At 72.6% G+C, this 17,952-nt stretch overlaps 2 protein-coding genes across 3 annotated transcripts; one reads left to right on the top strand and one right to left on the bottom strand.

Annotated features, from left to right (window-relative positions):
* Positions 1-2,440: 2,440 nt before the first annotated feature.
* OPLAH (5-oxoprolinase, ATP-hydrolysing) lies at positions 2,441-12,572 on the bottom strand. 2 transcript variants are annotated; one of them, XR_010388075.1, is made up of 26 exons: positions 12,258-12,572; positions 10,913-11,104; positions 10,358-10,674; positions 10,087-10,282; positions 9,838-10,003; positions 9,632-9,770; positions 9,485-9,552; positions 9,152-9,414; positions 8,921-9,033; positions 7,983-8,153; positions 7,760-7,897; positions 7,478-7,616; positions 7,279-7,391; positions 6,931-7,082; positions 6,546-6,706; positions 6,364-6,465; positions 6,114-6,288; positions 5,837-6,021; positions 5,637-5,768; positions 5,385-5,519; positions 5,080-5,229; positions 4,839-4,996; positions 4,597-4,757; positions 4,421-4,518; positions 2,798-4,335; positions 2,441-2,725 (listed from the first exon to the last, which is right to left on the bottom strand). XR_010388075.1 is itself a non-coding variant. In XM_064507995.1 (25 exons), exons 1-25 carry the CDS (start codon positions 12,426-12,428, stop codon positions 4,183-4,185), a joined length of 3,948 nt encoding a protein of 1,315 aa, XP_064364065.1. In that variant the 5' UTR covers positions 12,429-12,572; the 3' UTR covers positions 2,441-4,182. The 2 variants fall into 2 exon arrangements, 1 of the variants encoding a protein (XP_064364065.1); XM_064507995.1 differs by having other exon boundaries at positions 2,441-4,335.
* Positions 12,573-15,966: 3,394 nt separating this feature from the next.
* On the top strand, positions 15,967-17,863 carry EXOSC4 (exosome component 4). The gene is made up of 3 exons (XM_026109564.2): positions 15,967-16,176; positions 17,004-17,210; positions 17,357-17,863. Exons 1-3 carry the CDS (start codon positions 16,006-16,008, stop codon positions 17,714-17,716), a joined length of 738 nt encoding a protein of 245 aa, XP_025965349.2. The 5' UTR covers positions 15,967-16,005; the 3' UTR covers positions 17,717-17,863.
* Positions 17,864-17,952: the final 89 nt, after the last annotated feature.

Raw genomic sequence — 17,952 nt, 5'->3', positions numbered from 1 at the left:
AGCCCCCCCGCCCCAAATGCCCCTGCGGCCCCCCCACTCTTGCCCCCAACCCCCTGCACAAATGCTCCCTTTCACCCCCCATTGCATCCCCAGCCCCCCTGCCCCAAATGCCCCCGCACCCCCCCGTTTCCCCCCTGCCCCCCCCTTCAACCCCACCACTTCCTGCCCCGAGCCCCCCAAACCCCACCGGCCCCCCATGCTCCGCCCCCCCACAGCCCTGCAAACCCTCACGCAGGGCCTCCCGCCCCACTGCGCCCCACTGCCCTCCCGTGCCCGCTGCCCCCCCGCATCCCCCCCCCCCCGGCCGTGCCCACCTTGCGGAAGCAGGCGCTGGCGGAGAGGCTGTGCCGCACCGGGTCCTCCAGCCGCTGCAGCCGGGGGCGAAGCTGGGGAAGGCGGCGGCCACGCGCTCGTAGCTCTGCGGGGACACGGCGCCTGCAGCAGCCCGGCCCCCGGGACCCCCATGGGGCGGCCATGGGGCAGACACCCCATGGGGCTGCACCCCACGGCTCAATGCACCGGCTCTGGCACCCCAGAACCCCTGCAGCTGGAGATGCCGTGGGGCTGGCCTCCATGGGGCTGGCACCCCACGGCTCATTGCACCGGCTCTGGCACCCCAGAACCCCTGCAGCTGGAGATGCCATGGGGCTGGCCTCCATGGGGCTGGCACCCCACGGCTCAATGCACCAGCACTGGCACCCCAGGGCCCCTGCAGCTGGAGGGGCTGTGGGGCAGACACCCCATGGGGCTGGCACCCCATGGCTCATTGCACCGGCTCTGGCACCCCAGGGCCCCTGCAGCTGGAGTGGCTGTGGGGCTGGCCTCCATGGGGCTGGCACCCCACGGCTCATTGCACCAGTGCTGGCACCCCAGAACCCCTGCAGCTGGAGCTGCCATGGGGCAGACACCCCATGGGGCTGGCACCCCACAGCTCATTGCACCGGCTCTGGCACCCCAGGGCCCCTGCAGCTGGAGGGGCTGTGGGGCAGACACCCCATGGGGCTGGCACCCCACGGCTCATTGCACCAGCGCTGGGCCCCTGCAGCTGGAGCGGCCGTGGGGCAGACACCCCATGGGGCTGGCACCCCACGGCTCATTGCACCAGCGCTGGGCCCCTGCAGCTGGAGCGGCCGTGGGGCAGACACCCCATGGGGCTGGCACCCCACGGCTCATTGCACCAGCGTTGGGCCCCTGCAGCTGGAGCGGCCGTGGGGCAGACACCCCATGGGGCTGGCACCCCACGGCTCATTGCACCAGCGTTGGGCCCCTGCAGCTGGAGCGGCCGTGGGGCAGACACCCCATGGGGCTGCCCCCCACGGCTGGCGGGCCGGGCGCCCCGCTCACCTGCCGCAGCGTGAGCCGCCTCTCCGGCGAGGCCTGGATGACCAGGGCGACCGTGGCCACGAAGCCGTAGGGCGCCTCGGGGTGCCGGTGGTAGCACCGCCGCCGGCCGGGGTGCTGCTGGGGCCCCTTGGGGCCGGGGGGGGCCTGGCCGGGGGGGGGGGGGGTCCCGTGGGGATGCTGCCACGCTCCGGTGCGGCTGCTCCCGGTGGGTGCCGGCTGCTCCATCCCATGGGTTATATAGGGGGTGGAGGAGGCCGGGCTATGGGGCTGATGCAAGGGAGCCTCACCCTGCAGATGGGCCCTGCTCCTCCCCGGACAGCCCTGGGCGGGAGGCATCGGGTGACAGCCCTGGCCCCGTGTCCCCATGGTGGTACCACAAGTCCTGGTCCCGTCCCTGAGCCCCCACGGCCGTGCGACGTGCCCCGGTCCCATCGCAGCCCCCCCGGCTGCACCACGCAGCTCGCCACGGCCCACGTCGTGCCCCCCCAGCCCCCCGCGCTTGGTCCCGCTCACGCGGTGCCGGTGCTGCTGCGAGGCCCCGGGGACCCCGGCCACCTCGGGCGCAGCAGGGGACGAGCTCTGTGGCCCCCCCGGCCCCACCCAGGAGTTATGGGCCATCGGGGCAACGGGGCGGCCCCCACCCTGCCGCCTTGTCCCCGGCCAGCCGGTGCTTGCCAGGTCACTGAGAGCTTTCAGCACCTCTGGGCTCCCGCGGCGAGGAGCCGCTGCTGTGGGCAGGGAGACCCACCACGGCGTGGAGGGAGACCTACGGGGGCATGGGGCGCCACCGACCCACAGGGCCCCACCGCTGCACAGGGCCCCACAACCGCACGGGGTCCCACAGCTGCACGGGGTCCCACCATGGCATGGGGACCCACCGCTGCATGGAGTCCCACCACCACCACATGGGAGTCCCACCACGGCATGGGGTCCCACCCCGTCCCCAGCTCGGCCTCCTCCGTCCTCCCTCCACCGAGGGCTTCACCAAGGATGGGGACAGCTCCAGCCCCGAGTTCGCCCGGGTTCAACGTGCCCCGAGCCGAGGGGGACGCGCGGGGGGCCCCCCTCCTGCCCGCCCCACACACGGCCATGGCCAGAGGCTCCGAAGGCGCTTTTATTGGAAGGCACCGAGCTCGCGAGGAGCGCGGGGAAGAGCCGCCGCGCCGGGGGCCCCAGCGTGGGGCTCGGCCCCTGCGGCTGCCCCCAACACCCGGGGGACCGGGCGCTGCAGGGGCCGGGGCGGCGAGGCACAGGTGTGAATGCCGGGGCAGTGCCGTGGGGCCGGGCAGGAGAGGGCAGGTCCAGAGTCCCCCCTGCCCAGGAGTGTGGGGCAGGAGCCTGAGGCATGGAGAGGGCTGGGGGGCTGCCCTATGGGATGTGCCTATGTGGGGCTGGGGGGCTGCCCTATGGGATGTGCATATGTGGGGCTGGGGGGCTGCCCTATGGGATGTGCCTATGTGGGGCTGGGGGGGCTGCCTCGTGGGATGTGCATATGTAGTGGTAGGGGGCTGCCCCACAAGATGAGCATATGTAGTGGCAGGGGGCTGCCCCATGGGATGGGCATATGTAGTGTGGGGGGGGCTGCCCCACAGGATGTGCATACCTGGGGCTGGGGGGGCTGCCCCATGGGCTGTGCATATATGGGGCTGGGGGGCTGCCCCGCAGGACGGGTGTATGTGGGGCTGGGGCAGGCCGTGGGAGCGTGCATGCTGGGGCCGCAGCCACCCCATGGGGTGTGCGTATCGAGAGCAGGGGCTGCCCCACGGGGCGCACGTGCCTGGGGCTGCAGCCGCCCCATGGGGTGTGTGCAGCTGGGACGGGGGGGGCTGCCCCTCTGGAGCGTGCATATGTGGGGCTGGGGGCTGCCCCGGGAGTGTGCGTACTGGGGGGGCTGCCACCCCCTGGGATGTGCGTATCTAGGGTCAGGACTGCCGCAGGGCACGCGTGCTGGGGGGCTGCCCCACGGCGTGTGCGTACCTGGGGCCAGGTCCCCGCAGGGGCTGTGTGTACCCGGGGTAGAGCTGCCCTATGGGATAGGGCTGCCCTATGGAGTGCTCCTCCCTAGGGCCAGGTCACCCCACAGGGAGGGGGTGCTGGGGGCCAGGTCACCCCCCCGGGATGGAGGTACCTTGGGTTAGGGCTGCCCCATGGGGTGTGCGTACCTGGGGCAGCCCCACGGGGTCTGCGTACCTGGGGTCAGGGCTGCCCCATGGGTTAGGGCTGCCCCATGGCATGCACGTACCTGGGGTTAGGGCTGCCCCATAGGCTGTGCGTACCTGGGGCAGCCCCACGGGGTGTGCGTACCTGGGGTCAGGGCCACCCTATAGGTCAGGGCTGCCCCAGGGGGTGCTCCTACCTAGGGCCAGGTCACCCCATGGGGCTGCCCCACGGGGTGCGGGTACCTGGGGTTAGGGCTGCCCTATGAGCTAGGGCTGCTCCCCGGGGGGTGCATTATCTAGGGCCAGGTCACCCCACGGCGTGCACATACCCGGGGGCAGGGCCACCCCATAGGATGTGCGTACTGGGGGCCAGGTCACCCCATAGAGCGTGCATACCGGGGGCCAGGTCACCCCATGGAGTGGGCACACTGGAGGCCAGGTCACCCCACGGAGTGTGCACACTGGAGGCCAGGTCACCCCCTGGAGTGTGCATACCGGGGGCCAGGTCACCCCATGGAGCGTGCACACCCGGGGCCAGGTCACCCCACGGGATGCACATACCCGGGGGCAGGGCTGCCCCATAGGATGTGCATACCGGGGGCCAGGCCGCCCCGGGGGGCACATGTACCCAGGGCTGCCCCGCTGCAGGCAGCCGGGGGCCCGGGGGGCGGGCAGCCCCTCACACGGCCTCCTGTGCCTGCCGGTAGTCGAAGAGGCTCCCACGCTCCGCAAAGCTCCGGGGCGCCGGTGGCTCCTCACCCTCCTTGGGGGCCTCCGCCGTGCCGGGCGCCCCGAAGCCCCCTCCGCCGGGCGTCCGCAGGCAAAACACGTCCTGCAGCGGGGCAAGAAGGGGGGCGGTGGCAGCGGCACATGGGGCCGGCCCCACGGCGAAGAGAGAGGGCCTTCCAGGCTCTTACCCCCGGCTGCACGGGCACCGACGTCTTGCTGCCCAGGCTGACGGTGCGTCCATCGCGGCGCAGCAGCAGGTTGAGGCCCGGGGAGCCAGGGCTGCCCCCTGCCCGGGAGAGCGAGGGGGTGAGCGTGGGGCGGCAGCGGGGCCGTGGGGCGGCGCGGGGCGGGGGGACGCGCTCACCTTGCAGGCCGTAGGGCCGGACGGCGCGGCGCTCGCTCAGCACCGACAGCACCGCGTCCTCGCGGAAGAGCAGCTCGCGCAGCACCCCGTCGCCGCCGCGGAAGCGCCCCGCGCCCCCCGAGCCCCGGCTCAGCTCGAAGCGCCGCAGCACCACCGGGTACCTGGGGGGGGGCCCGAAACGGCGGCCTCAGAGGCGGCAGGGGCACCGGGGCGAGCGGTGCCCCCGGCCGCCCCGCACCCACCGCTGCTCCAGGATCTCGGGGTCGGTGATGCGGGTGTTGGTCATGTGGGTGTGCACCCCGCTGCGGCCGTGCCAGCGGGGGCCGGCCCCCGCGCCCCCCGCCACCGTCTCGTAGTAGCCCACGCGCTCGTTCCCGAAGGTGACGTTGTTCATGCAGCCCTGCACGGGGAGAGAGACGGGAGAAGAAGGGGGGCCCCCCCCTTCCCAGCCCCCGGGCCCCCCCCAAGGGCCCCCCGCCCTACCTGGGAGGCGGCGCAGACCCCGAAAGCCTTGAGGATGACGTCCACCACCCGCTGCGAGGTGAGCACGTTGCCCCCCACCACGGCGGCCTCGGGCGAGGGGTCCAGGATGGAGCCCTTGGGGATGACCACGCGCACGGGGGCCAGGCAGCCCTGGGGGGGGGGGGCAGAGCCCGTCAGCCCCGGCCCCGTGCAGGGGCGAATGCCCGGACCCACGGCTCTCCTGAGGTGGACACCCCCTTGCCCCCAAAGGAGGGGGTGTGGGGCAGCCTGGTGGCCCCACGGCCGGGGAAGGTCCCGGCGCCCACCTGGTTGAGCGGGATGTCCTGGCCCACCATGCAGCGCAGGCAGTAGATGAGGGCAGAGAGGGTGATGGCGCGCGGGGCGTTGCAGTTGCCGTACACCTCGTGCCCGGAGCCGGAGAAGTCGAACACGGCGCTGCCCTGCGGAGAAAGCGGGGCTGGGACGCGGCCCCCAGCCCTCAGCCCCCCGGCGGCCTCCCCTTCTTCCCAGACGCCGCCCATCCCGGAGCAGGATGGAGGAGCCGGGACCCGGCTCACCTCCCGCGGGTCCACCTGCACCCGCAGCCGGATGGGCGAGCCATCGTCCATGTGGTCCTCAGCCTCCACCGACGTGCCCCAGCGGGCGGCGAAGCCCTTGAGCATCTCGCGCACGGCCACCTCGGCGTTGGCCTGGGGACGGCGGGGCGTCACGGGGGGCGGCGGGCCGGGGGGGCGGCCGGCCGGCGCGCGGCCCTTACCTGGATGTGGGCCATGTAGGCCTGGACCACCGGGAGACCGTAGAGCCCGATGAGCTCGTTGACCAGCTGGATGCCCTTCTGGTTGGCGGCCACCTGGGCCCGCAGGTCTGACAGGTTGTCCTGGAGGTTGCGGGTCCCGCTGCTGCCCGGGATGCGGCCGGGCGCCATCAGGGCCTCGGTCACCGCTGCCGGGGAACGAAGGGGATGAGCAGGAGCGGGGTGGGGGACGCGCGGCCCCGGCACCCCACCACGGGGCACCGTCCCAGCCCCGACCTACCCTCCTCCTGGAAGACGCCGTCCTTCACCAGCTTGAAGGAGACGAAGACGGCTCCCTCCTCCTGCAGCGTCTTGGAGTGGGGCGGCATGGAGCCGGGGGTGATGCCCCCGATGTCCGCGTGGTGCCCGCGGCTGGCCACGAAGAACACCGGCTTGGGGACGCCGGCCCAGAAGACCTGCGGAGAGCCCGGCGCTGAGCCCGGCGTCGCGGGGGGCGGCCCCCCCGGGCGCCCCCGGCGCCCCCCACTCACGGGCGTGATGACGGTGAGGTCGGGCAGGTGGCTGCCCCCCGCGCACGGGTGGTTGCTGAGGATCACGTCGCCCTCCCGGAGGTCCTCGCCGAGGTTGCGGATCTGCAACGGCACCGGGGCGGGGGGACGATGGCTCAGCGGGGCAGGGGGGAGCCGGGGGGCGGCCGGGGGGACCCTGGTACCTGGAACTGGACGGTCTCCTGCATGGCGCCCAGGTGCACGGGGATGTGGGGGGCGTTGGACACCAGCCCCCCGTCCGGCCCGAAGAGCGCGCAGGAGAAGTCCAGCCGCTCCTTGATGTTGGTGGAGATGGCCGTGCGCTGCAGGATCCGGCCCATCTGCTCTGCGGGGGACACCGAGGGGCCACGGCGGACCCTGAGGAGGGGGGCGGGGGCTGGCGGGGGGCAGCAGCCCCCCCGCCCCACAAGACCCCCGACCGCCCCCCCAGCGCCGTCCCCAGAGCCCCCTTCGCGCCGGGCCCCCACGGGCGTCCCGGGCCCCCCCTCCCCGCCGCCCAGCCGTGTTTCGTCCCCGCGGCTCCGGGGGGCCGGGGCGGCCCGGCCGCACCTGCGATGCTCATGAAGCGGTGGGAGAAGATGGAGAGCTGGATGGCGTCGAGCTGGGTGCCGATGGGGCACGGCTTGCCGGAGCCGACGGCGATGCAGACGTCGCCGAAGCGCGTGAGGCTGGCGGTGCAGCCCGGCTCGATCAGGATGGTGCTGCGGGAGAGGCCGCGTTACGGGGGGCTGCACCCAGCCCTGCGGGGCAGGGGGCTGCTCTGGGGAGAGCCCCGGCATCCGGGCAGCTCTCCCCGCCCCGGCCAGGGATGGGGCGGACTCGTTCCTCCTCCTCAGGCTACTCCTTAGCGATCCTTCCCCGCCGAGGGAGGGGACCCAGGCGTCCGGGCGTCCCCACCTGTTCTTATCGATGATGATGCCGGGGCCGGGGACGGAGTGGTCGCAGGAGAGCTCCTCCAGCAGGTACACCGGCGTCTCCAGGTAGCCGTCCTCGAAGTAGCACCGCGTCACCTGGGGGGCCACGGCCATGTCCCGAGTCCCGTCCGGGGCCGCCCCCCCTCTCGCGGGAGCCAGCCCGATGCCGGGGCAGCGCTCACCGTCTCCACGCGGGCCGGCTTCCCGCTGGGCTCCAGGGGCGTCTCGCAGCTGATGCCGGTGCTGCCCGTGCCCCTGACCCGCACGTCGTCCACCACCATGGCGCGGTCGGGGATGGTGAAGCCGAACTCCGTCATGTACCTGCGGGGCAGGAGCGGGTGCCAGCTGCAGCGGCAGCGCCCAGCCGCAGGAGCCCAGCGCGCGCTGGGGATAGCGAATCCCACCCCCGGCGGGGGATAACCGCGGCCAACGCCGTGCACCGCCCCGCCGCAGCCGGGACCGACCTGCTGGCGAAGGCGGCGCGGAAGTCCCCGGCGCGGCAGGACCGCGGCGTGGCCGGGTGGCCCGTGGCGGAGCACATGAGGGCGCAGTCGGTGCGCTCGTAGCGCAGGTGCAGGAAGGCCTCCGTGCGGATCTGGGACCTGCGCGGGCAGCGGGAGGTGGGCGCGGGGAGGAAGGCGCCGGGGCCGGCGGCGCGGCGGGCCGGGCCGGCGCGGGCGGCGGTACCTGGAGAAGCCCTGCGCCTGCAGCGCCTCCACGCACTCTTGCTCCAGGGCGGCGATGCGCTGGTCCAGCTGGGCGAAGGCGCGGGGCTCGTAGCGGAGGGCGCAGGGCGCCTGCGCCTCGTGCACCACGTCCGCCAGCGCCATGCCGTAGGCCGAGAGGATCCCGCTGTACCTGCGCGACACCCACCGCCAGCGTCCCACGCCAGGCCCCCCCGCCGCGCAGCCCCCGCAGCATCCGCCTGGGGCGGGCGGGTACCCCCGACCCACAGCATCCGCCTGGGGGGGACAGGCACCCCCGACCCACAGCATCTGCCCGGGGGGGGTGGGAACCCCCGACCCCAAAGCATCTGCTTGGGGGGGAAGGGAACCCCCGACCCCAAAGCATGTCTGTGGGGGGGGGGGCTGGGAACTCCCTGACCCCAAAGCATCCACCTGGGGGGGGGCCGGGTACCCCTGCCCCAGAGCATCCACCTGGGGTGGAGAGGAACCCCCACCCCAGAGCATCTGCCGGGGGGGTCAGGAAGGCCGGGAACCTCAGATCCCCAAAGCATCCACTTGGGGGGGCTGGGAACCCCCAACCCCAAAGCATCTGCCTGGGGGGGGGACAGGAACCCCCACCCCAGAGCATCCACTGGGGGCCAGGCACCCCTGTCCCACAGCATCCGCCTGGGGGGGCTGGGACCACCCGACCCCAGAGCATCTGCCTGGGGGGGTCAGGAAGGCCGGGAACCTCAGACCCCAAAGAATCTGTCTGGGGGGGGGCTGGGAACCCTTGACCCCAGAGCATTTGCTTGGGGGGCCAGGAAAGCCCAACCCCAAAGCATCTGCCTGGGGGGGGCCAGGTACCCCCACCCCAGAGCATCCACCTGGGGGGCTGGGAACCCCCCACTCCAAAGCGGCCCCCCCCCCGAGCCCCAGAACGCGCCCCCCTGTACCTACTTGTGGATGAAGACCTTCTTCATGCCCAGGGCGCGGGCGATGGCGCAGGCGTGCTGCCCCCCCGCGCCCCCGAAGCACGCCAGCACGTGGCGCGACGTGTCGTGGCCCCGCGCCTGCGGGCGGAGAAGCGGCAGACGGGGCGCCCGTCCGTCTCCCCGCGCGGAAAACCGGGGAGCCGCCGGGCGCCGGAGGCTGGATTTCCCCCGGCCGCCGGGTTCCCGCGCCCCTCACCTGCGTCAGGGCGCGGATGGGCCGGCACATGGCCTCGTTGGCCACGCGGATGAAGCCCATGGCCACCTCCTCGACGGAGAGCGGGGCGCGGGGGCCGGATCCGGCCGGGAAGGCGTTGACGCGGGCGGCCAGCTCCCGGAAGGCCTGCAGCGTGGCGTCCCGCGACAGCGGCTGGTCCTCGCCCGGCCCGAAGATGCGCGGGAAGTACTCGGGGAGCAGGCGGCCCAGGCAGAGGTTGGCGTCGGTGACGGTCAGCGGCCCCCCTGCGCCCGGACGGGGCGGTGAGCGCGGTGCGGCCCCCCCGGTGCCCCCCGGCGCCCGGAGCACGCTCACCTTTCCGGTAGCAAGCCGGGCCGGGATGGGCCCCCGCGGACTCAGGGCCGACCACGAAGAGCCCCGACCTGGAGGAGACGGCGGGAGGGTGGTGGCAGAGCCGCGGGGAGGGAGGGGGGGCATGCGGGACCCCCCCGGACCGCCCACCTGAAGAAGAGCATGGAGCCGCCGCCGGCCGCCACGGTGTTGATGTCGAGCTGCGGCGCCTGGATGCTGATGCCGGCCGTGGTGGCCTCGAAGACGTGCTCGTACTCGCCGGCGTAGCGGCTGACGTCCGTCGAGGTGCCTGGGGGCGGCGCGGTGAGCACGGCCCCCGCGCCCCGCCGGCCCCCGCCGGCCCCCGCCGCCCTCACCTCCCATGTCGAAGCCGATGACGGGCTGGCGGTCGTCGCGGCGGTAGGTGGTGACGGCGTAGCCCACCACGCCGCCCGCCGGGCCCGAGAGGATGGCGCGGGCGCCGCTGAACTGCCGCATGGGCGTGAGGCCGCCGTCGGAGCGCATGAAGAGCACCGGCACGTCCTGCGGCGCAGAGCGGGCGCGTGGGGCGGCGGCGGCGGCGGGGGGCCGGGGGGGGGGTCCCGCCGCGGCCCGGCCCCACTCACCTGCAGCCGCCGGGCGAAGCCGGCGCGGAAGCTCTCCAGGTAGCGGCGGATGCAGGGGGTGAGGTAGGCGTCGGCGCAGGCCGTGTAGCCCCGCGGCACCGCCCGCGCCATGGCCGTCACCGAGGAGGACAGCGACACGTGCCCGAAGCCCAGCTCCCGCGCCAGCGCCCCGACCTGCTGCTCGTGGCCCGGCCAGCTGCCGGGGGACAGCGCGGCGGTCGGAGGGGGCGGCGCGGCCCCCCACGGCAGCCCCCCGTCCCCACGGACTCACGCGTAGGAGTGCAGCAGCAGCACGGCCAGGCTGCGGATGCCGCGGGCCAGCACGCCCTCCAGCTCCCTCCGCAGCGCCGCCAGGTCCAGCGGCCGCTGCAGCAGCAGCGAGTCCCCCGTGGCGCCTGGGCACGGCCAGCGGGTCGGAGGGGCCGGCGGAGCCGCCGGCGCCCCCCCCGCCCCCCCCCGCCGCCGGCACCCACCTGCGAGCACCGGCAGGGCCTCCTTGCCCGGCAGCCGGCAGCCGGGCTGGCAGGGGATGAGCCGCTCGTCCACCTCGATCACCTCCTCGTAGAGCACCTCGGGCACCGCCACCTCCTGCGCAGCGGGACAGCGGGACGGGGAGGTGCCAGGCGCCCGTCCCGGCACGCGGAGGCGGCGCTGGCGCCGGGCCGTGGCAGGGACCCAGCGGCGCGGGACGGGGCGGGGGGGGGGGGGGAGCGGGCAGGGAGCCCGGCCGGGCGATCCGGGTCCTTGCCGCGCGGCTCCAAGGACGTCTGGCCGGGGCAGAGGACGCGCGGGGACGGCGCGGGGACGGGGCGGCGCGGGGGCTCACCAGGTCGAAGATGCGCGGGCGCGCCTGGTTGCCGATGTGCAGCAGGTCGCGGAAGCCGCGGGTGACGAGCAGGGCCACCCGCTCGCCCCGGCGCTCCAGCAGGGCGTTGGTGGCCACCGTGGTGCCCATGCGGATCCACTCGATGCGCGAGGCGTCCAGCGGGCGCTCGCGGGGCACCGCCGCCCCGCACTCCTGCCGCCACACCGCGGGCGACGACGCCGGGCGGCACGGCTCGGCGCCCGCCCCGGGGACCCCGCGCCCCCGGGACCCCCCCACCCCGCGACACAGGGGGACCACGGGGGGGTTGGGGGGGTCTCAGGTTCTTGGGGGCGGTCCCGGGGGGATCCAAGGAGAGTTTGGGGAGCCCTGGGGGGGTCCCGGGGGGGGGCACCGTGGGGGTCCTGGGGGGTGTCGGGGAGGCCCCAGGGGGTCCTGGTGGGGGTCTGGGGGAGGCCCTGGGGGGGTGGTCTCCCGGGGGTCCTGGGGGTGATCCCAGAGCGATCCTGGTGGGGGGATCCAAGGGGGAGTCCCCGGGGGGAGGGATATGGGGCGGGCACAGGGGAGCGGTCATGGGGGGGGATGGAGGGCCTTATGGGGGGGTCCCGGGGGGGGTCTCAGGGGGGTCCTTGGGGAGGGTCCTGGAGGTGTCCTGGGGGGTGTCCCGGGGGGATTCCTGGGGGGATCCTTGGGAAGATCTTGGGGGGGTCCTGGGGGGGGTCTCAAGGGGGTCCCTGGCAGTGTCCCGGGGGGGTCCTGGGGGGATCGCAGGGGGGTCCCGGGGGGGGTTCGCGGGGGAGTCCTGAGGGGTCTTGGGGGGGTTCTTGGGGGGATCGTGGGGGGGTCCCGGAGGGATCGCAGGGGGGTCCCAGGGAGGTTCCTGAGGGGATTCCTGGGGGGGTCCCGGGGAGGTCCCGGGGGGGTCCTGGGGGGGTTCCTGGGGGGCATCGCGGGGGGGTCCCAGGGGGGTCCTGGGGGGATCGCGGGAGGGTTCCTGGGGGGGATCGCGGGGGGGGCCCAGGGGGGTCCTGGGAGGGTTCCCGGGGGGGATCGCGGGGGGGTCCCAGGGGGGTCCTGGGGGGATCGCGGGAGGGTTCCTGGGGGGGATCGCGGGGGGGACCCAGGGGCGTCCTGGGGGGGTTCCCGGGGGGGATCGCGGGGGGGTCCCAGGGCGGTCCTGGGGGGGTTCCCGGGGGGGATCGCGGGGGGGTCCCAGGGCGGTCCTGGGGGGGTTCCCGGGGGGGATCGCGGGGGGGTCCCAGGGGGGTCCTGGGGGGGTTCCCGGGGGGGTCCCAGGGGGGTCCTGGGAGGGTTCCTGGGGGGGTCCTTGGCGGCGGGGGCGGCTCACCTCCTGCAGGACGCGGCGGATGCCCTCGGTGGGCGCGTCGTCGTAGCCCGGGTCCTCGGAGAGCAGCTTGAGGACGCGGACGCGGCCGCCGGGGCAGCGGGCGAACACGTCGGTGAAGGTGCCGCCGCGGTCGATGGCGAACTGGAAGCCGGCGGGGCCCGCCGCCGCCATGGCGGCCCGGGGTGGCTCGGCTCGGCTCGGCTCGGCTCGGCTCGGCTCGGCCCGCTGCGGTCCCGGTGCTGGTCCCGGTGCTGGTCCCGGTCGCCGTCCCGCAGCGCCGAGCGCCGGCTCGGCAGGGGGCGGGGCCGGGGCGGGGGGGGGGCGTGGTCCGGGAGGGGGCGGGGCGACGCCGGGGGCGGGGCGCGCTGCCTGCCGGGAGGCGCGGCCGCTGCCGCGGGGCACGCTGGGAGCTGTAGTCCACGGCGGCGCGCGCGGATGTCGGCCCGGGGGGGAGGGGAGCCGGACGCCTGGGCCCCCAGGGAGAGGGGGGTATTTGGGGTTGGGGGGACCCACACAGACCGTGATATTTAGTGGTGTCGGAAGCGGGCAAGGAAGGACGCCTGGGAGGTGAAGCGCAGGCAACGCGAAGTGCAAAATAAATCGCTCGAGCCAAAGCTCCAGGTGCCTGCGGGAGGTTTCGCTGCCCCGAGCTGAGACCTGGAGCGGAGACACGGGGCTCGATCGGGGCAGACGGAGCAGCCAGCTCCGCTTGCCCCGTGCGAAGCCCAATCCGTAGCGTTAGGTCCGGGAATAGCACCAGACACCACGGGGCCGATATTACAAGTCCGTTAGGGCCTCACGCTTTGCGCTGGGGACGCACTTTCCACCCTGCGGTTTCAGGGGAAGGCACCTGGCCGCGGAGCTCGGCAGCCGGTTTGCAAACTGCCGTGCTGAAAACTGTAGCTCAATGGGGAGGACCCACACCCGTGGCCCCAGGCGCCGGCCAGCCCGCTCCCGCAGAGCCAGCTCCCCGCGTGGTCATTTGGGAGCCAAGACATCTCCATCCCGTAGCAAAGGTAGCAGAGGCAGTGCTGACATAGTTAGCGTTAGCTGTTAAGGCAGGCTTAAGTGGTAGCACCTTCTAAGAGGTCTTCCAGTGTACATTAGCGGATTTAGTGCTATACATCACCAGAGATGAGAAACGGGAGAACATCGGCTAAAGGAAACGTCATGCAAAAGCGCCAGCCTGTCCCTATGCCAAGGGAAAAGCAGAAGGGGGAAACTGGGGAGCACCCGCAGTTGCTGTCAGACGTACGGGGCTACAGAAGCTGTGTGTGGATGAAGGATGCTCCAAGTCGGCTACGTGGGCTGCAGGCTCCTGCTTTATGGCCCTTGGCCAGGTTTCCCTCATTAGCTCCCCGTGATTATCCTCTGGGACCTGCATCAGGGAAGGGAGGAGACACTGAACAATTTAAGAAAGTAGTGTCTAAGGAGCGCGAGGACGCCAGGAACACGAGCTCGGGGACATATCCCGACGTACCAGCTCTGAACCCGGACTGTGAACCTGCAGGAAACCCGGGTCGGGGCTCGAGCCCGTGGCAGCGCTAGCGGCCGCTACTCCCACACAAAGGATTCCAGTCCCGAGACGCCGCTCGGAGTTAATGATTGCTGCCTTATGTCGTTCCTTGTTGACACAGGAGCCCAACCTCGGCGGTGGCGAAGGGCACTGGCGAAGGACGGCCTCCGCTCGGTGCACAACCGTTTCTGTCGTAGCTGTTAAGGGACAAGTCACTGCCTGTAACGGGGAGCTCGTTACGGCTGGCGCCGCCTCGCAGCAGCTGGTTAATGATCCTCGGTGCCCGTGACCTGAACCGAGCGGCCCGTGAGAAAGCAGCTGGGAGAATCATTACCCGGGCTCGTTCCCGCTGCAGCTCTCCCGCGTGGCCTGTTAGAAACCTCGTGGCAGCGGTGGCTGATGGAGGTCTCAGAGCCATGACCGCTGCCACCGAACCGCGTCCAGCTCCCGGGGTAACGGATACAGCCAGTTCTCCTGCGAACGTGCCATGCCCTGGATGGCCACTGTGGATGTGAGGATGTGCTTTGTGGTCCCGGTACACAAGACGGGGAGATTTGCTTTCCCCTGGCAGGGACCCCAACGCACGTTTCCTCGCTTACCGCCAGGCTTTAGGCATCGTCCCACCGTTGCTCAAACGATACTGGCTACAGAGCTGCAAACACTGAAACTACCAGGAGAGGCCGGTGCTGGGCAGGTGCTTGGTGACGTCCTGCTGGGAGGGCACACGGCATCTGCCACGGGCCACGGACACCTGTAACACACCTACAGCCCCTGGGGTTGAGGCCCCGGGGAGAGGAGCAAGGACAGGGTCGGGGAGGCAGCTGAGGAGCCAGACGGGTGCGGGGTGGAGAACAATCCCTGCTAAATGCTGCGAGAAATCCAACAATTTTCACCCGTCCTTGGGAACAGGAAGGAGTTACGTGCCATGCTGGGGACTTTAGCATTCTGGAGGATGCGTATTCCAGGATTTAGTAGAACAGCCCGACCACTTTATAACATACGGAGGAGATAGGCGATCTGGGGATGAGCCCCGCGACATGAAGGGGCCCTGGAGGTTTCAAGGGAAGACGTGAGTCTGCATCAGTCATGGGGACCATCCACCCTGCGCGGCCCCTCTTGCTCCATGTGCAGCAGGATAGAGGGGATATTGGTGGAGACTGGCACAAAGCTCTGCTGGTTCACAGGGGTGCCCCGTGGCTCAGGTCACGGCAGGAGGCTCAGCACATTTGCTTGACCTCCGGAAAGGTGCTGTCGGCAGCCGACGAAGGGCTCGGAGCAGCTGAACCCTTGACTCAGTTCTCCAGCCCGTTCCTGCTGGTAAACCACTGCCATCAGGGTCAGCGTGTAAGGCTGCTGTGCAAAGACAGGCCCTGTATATCCGTCGTTGTGTTACTGCAGGTGTTTCACTAAGGAGAGCAAAGTTACCGGAGTCGCAGAGCGAGTGGGAATGCCCGCTGGATGTACGGAGCCTCCATGCGCTCCCGTCGGAGACGTCCCCGAATTCAGCCCTGTCAGCGCGGGGGTGTCAGGCTTGCTGACAAAGTGCCCGTGAGAGACGGGGTGAGTGGCAAGGCCCGGCCTCGGCTGTGCCCGCAGCAGATAAACGTGCGGTGGCCGAGCAAGCGGAGGTCCTGCCCGTCCTGCAGAGCTCCGCACCGTGGTGCCGGCTCCCGGGAGCACTGCGGGGAGCACGTGCGCCGGCTCTCAGGCCGTTTGGGCCGGAAACCGGGCAAAACACAGCCAGCAGATAGGGAATGGAGACGTCTGGGGAAGGGAGTGCTGGGGCAAAGACGCCATGTCGCTGAGTCCCGTCCTGTCGCGTTAGGGCACGTGGCAGCACGCTAGGAAAACACCACTGTGGCCGAGCCTGCTTAAGCAGTGGGCTTATGTAAAGGTATAAATGGCAGCTTGTGCTGGGGGAAGAGGCGGCGTGACGCAGCCGCATCGCCGGAGCGCCCTGGGCGGCATCGCGGCCCGGAGGCCTCGGAGAGCCGGACACGGGCCGGCCACCCCGACTGGGCCGCGTCGCCATGGCAACGGCGGCGGCGCGGCCGCGGGGCACGCCGGGAGCGGCGGCCGCGCCGCGGTGCGCACTGGGACCTGTAGTTCTCGCGGCGGCGACGCGCCACTAGCAGTGCGGCCGCGCGGGGGCTGTCGGGAGTTGTAGTCCCGCCCGCGCAGGGGCCGCCGGGAGTTGTAGTCCCGCCCGCGCAGGGGCCCTCCGGGAGCGGCATGGCGGCGCTGGAGCTGCTGTCGGACGAGGGCTACCGGGTGGACGGGCGCCGCGCGGCCGAGCTGCGCAAGGTGCGCGCCCGCATGGGCGTCTTCGCGCAGGCCGACGGCTCGGCCTACATCGAGCAGGGCAACACCAAGGCGCTGGCCGTGGTGTACGGCCCCCACGAGGTGAGCACCCCCCGGGGCGCCGGGACCACGCACCGGGGATGGGCCCCCCCCCGCCGCCCCCCGGGACCCCCCAGCCAGGATGTCCCCTCCGTCCCCCTGGCCCTGGTGGGACCAGGTTCGTCCCCTCTAGGGCTGGTGGGACCAGGTGGCCGGGCCCTCCCTGCCCCCCTCTGTCCCCCACGGACTGGCAGGACCCACAGATGGACCTTCGCTGCTGTCCCCTCCGTCTCCACCATCCCCGGGCCTGGCAGGGCCAGGCGACTGGGCCGTCCCTGATGTCCCCTCCGTCACCTCCATCCTCCCCGGACCACCAGGACCAGGCAGATGGACCGTCCCTGCTGTCCTCTCTGTCCCTTCTTTCCGCTCCATCCCTCTGGACCTGGCAGGACCAGGCAGATGGACGTTCACTGCTGTCCCCTCTGTCTCCACCATCCCCTGGGCCTGGCAGGACCAGGCAACTGGGCTGCCCCTGCCATCCCCTCCATCAGCTCTGTCCCCCGGACCACCAGGACCAGGCAGATGGACTGTCCCTGTTGTTCTCTCCATCCCTCCCGTCCCCTCCATCCCTCCAGACATGGCAGGACCAGGCACATGGACCGTCCCTGCTGCCCCCTCCATCCCCTCCGTCCCCCCAGGGCCAGCAGGACCAGGTGGCCGGGTTCGTCCCCTCCATCCCCTCCTTTCTCCCCCTAGGCCTGATGGGGAGCCAGGCACCCTTGCCAACCCCCCAGCCAGTCCGGGCTCTTCCTCCGTGCCCCCCGCCCCAGCTAGCGGGGACCCAGGCGTCCGGGCCGGCGGGCGCGGCGCTCACCCTGGCCCCCTTGCAGATGCGCGGCTCCCGCAGCAAGGCGCTGCACGACCGGGCGCTGGTGAACTGCCAGTACAGCATGGCCACCTTCAGCACCAGCGAGCGCAAGCGCCGGCCCCACGGCGACCGCAAGTCCAGCGAGATGACGCTGCACCTCAAGCAGACCTTCGAGGCCGCCATCCTCACGCAGCTCTACCCCCGCTCCCAGATCGACATCTACGTCCAGGTGAGCCCCGGGCCTGCTCCCTCCGCGGGGACAGGGATGGACGGGGAGGGGATGGCCCGTCTGCGGGACCCCGCTCGCTCTGGGGCTCGGCTCGCGGGGTGCCGGGGGCTGGCTCCCGCGCCGAGCGTGCCCCGCCGCTCCCCCAGATCCTGCAGGCCGACGGCGGCAACTACTGCGCCTGCGTGAACGCCGCGACGCTGGCCGTCATCGACGCCGGCATCCCCATGCGGGACTACGTGTGCGCCAGCTCGGCCGGCTTCGTGGAGGACACGCCGCTGGCCGACCTCAGCTACGTGGAGGAGGTGGCCGGGGGGCCGCAGGTGGCCCTGGCCCTGCTGCCCGCGTCGGAGCACATCGCCCTGCTCGAGATGAACGCGCGGCTGCACGAGGACCGCCTGGAGGAGGTCATCGAGGCGGCCAGCCGGGCCTGCAAGGCCGTGCACGCCGTCCTGGACCGGGTGGTGCGCGACCACGTGCAGGAGGCCACCGCGCTGCTGGGGGACTGAGCCGGGGGCCGGGGGGGCCGCGGTGGGGGCCGCGCGTCCACACCCCGTGCTCCGGCGGCGCGGCGCGGATCGCGGCCGCGGGCGGCTTTGCCGGGGGGGGGTCGGTGGAGCGGGGCCTGCGCCTAAATAAAGGGCTTCTCAGCCGCAGCCGGCGTCTCTTCCCTGGGGAGGGCCCCGCAGAGGGCCCCCCCCCCACCGCTGCTGCTTCCCCCCCCAGCCTCCTTTTTGGGGGGGAA

This window comes from Dromaius novaehollandiae, chromosome 2, assembly GCF_036370855.1.
Source record: "Dromaius novaehollandiae isolate bDroNov1 chromosome 2, bDroNov1.hap1, whole genome shotgun sequence".
Taxonomy (NCBI): domain Eukaryota; kingdom Metazoa; phylum Chordata; class Aves; order Casuariiformes; family Dromaiidae; genus Dromaius; species Dromaius novaehollandiae.
This window is presented reverse-complemented; position numbering and strand designations above follow the sequence as displayed.

Coding starts and splice junctions, on each gene's coding strand:
- OPLAH (XM_064507995.1), bottom strand. CDS start 12,428: ATGGCGGCGGCGGGCCCCGCCGGCTTCCAGTTCGCCATCGACCGCGGC. Junction 10,283..10,357: donor CTGCTGCTGCACTCCTACGC/GTGAGTCCGTGG, acceptor GTCCCCCGGCAG/CTGGCCGGGCCACGAGCAGC. Junction 5,230..5,384: donor AGGACATCCCGCTCAACCAG/GTGGGCGCCGGG, acceptor CCCCCCCCCCAG/GGCTGCCTGGCCCCCGTGCG.
- EXOSC4 (XM_026109564.2), top strand. CDS start 16,006: ATGGCGGCGCTGGAGCTGCTGTCGGACGAGGGCTACCGGGTGGACGGG. Junction 16,177..17,003: donor TGGTGTACGGCCCCCACGAG/GTGAGCACCCCC, acceptor GCCCCCTTGCAG/ATGCGCGGCTCCCGCAGCAA. Junction 17,211..17,356: donor AGATCGACATCTACGTCCAG/GTGAGCCCCGGG, acceptor CCGCTCCCCCAG/ATCCTGCAGGCCGACGGCGG.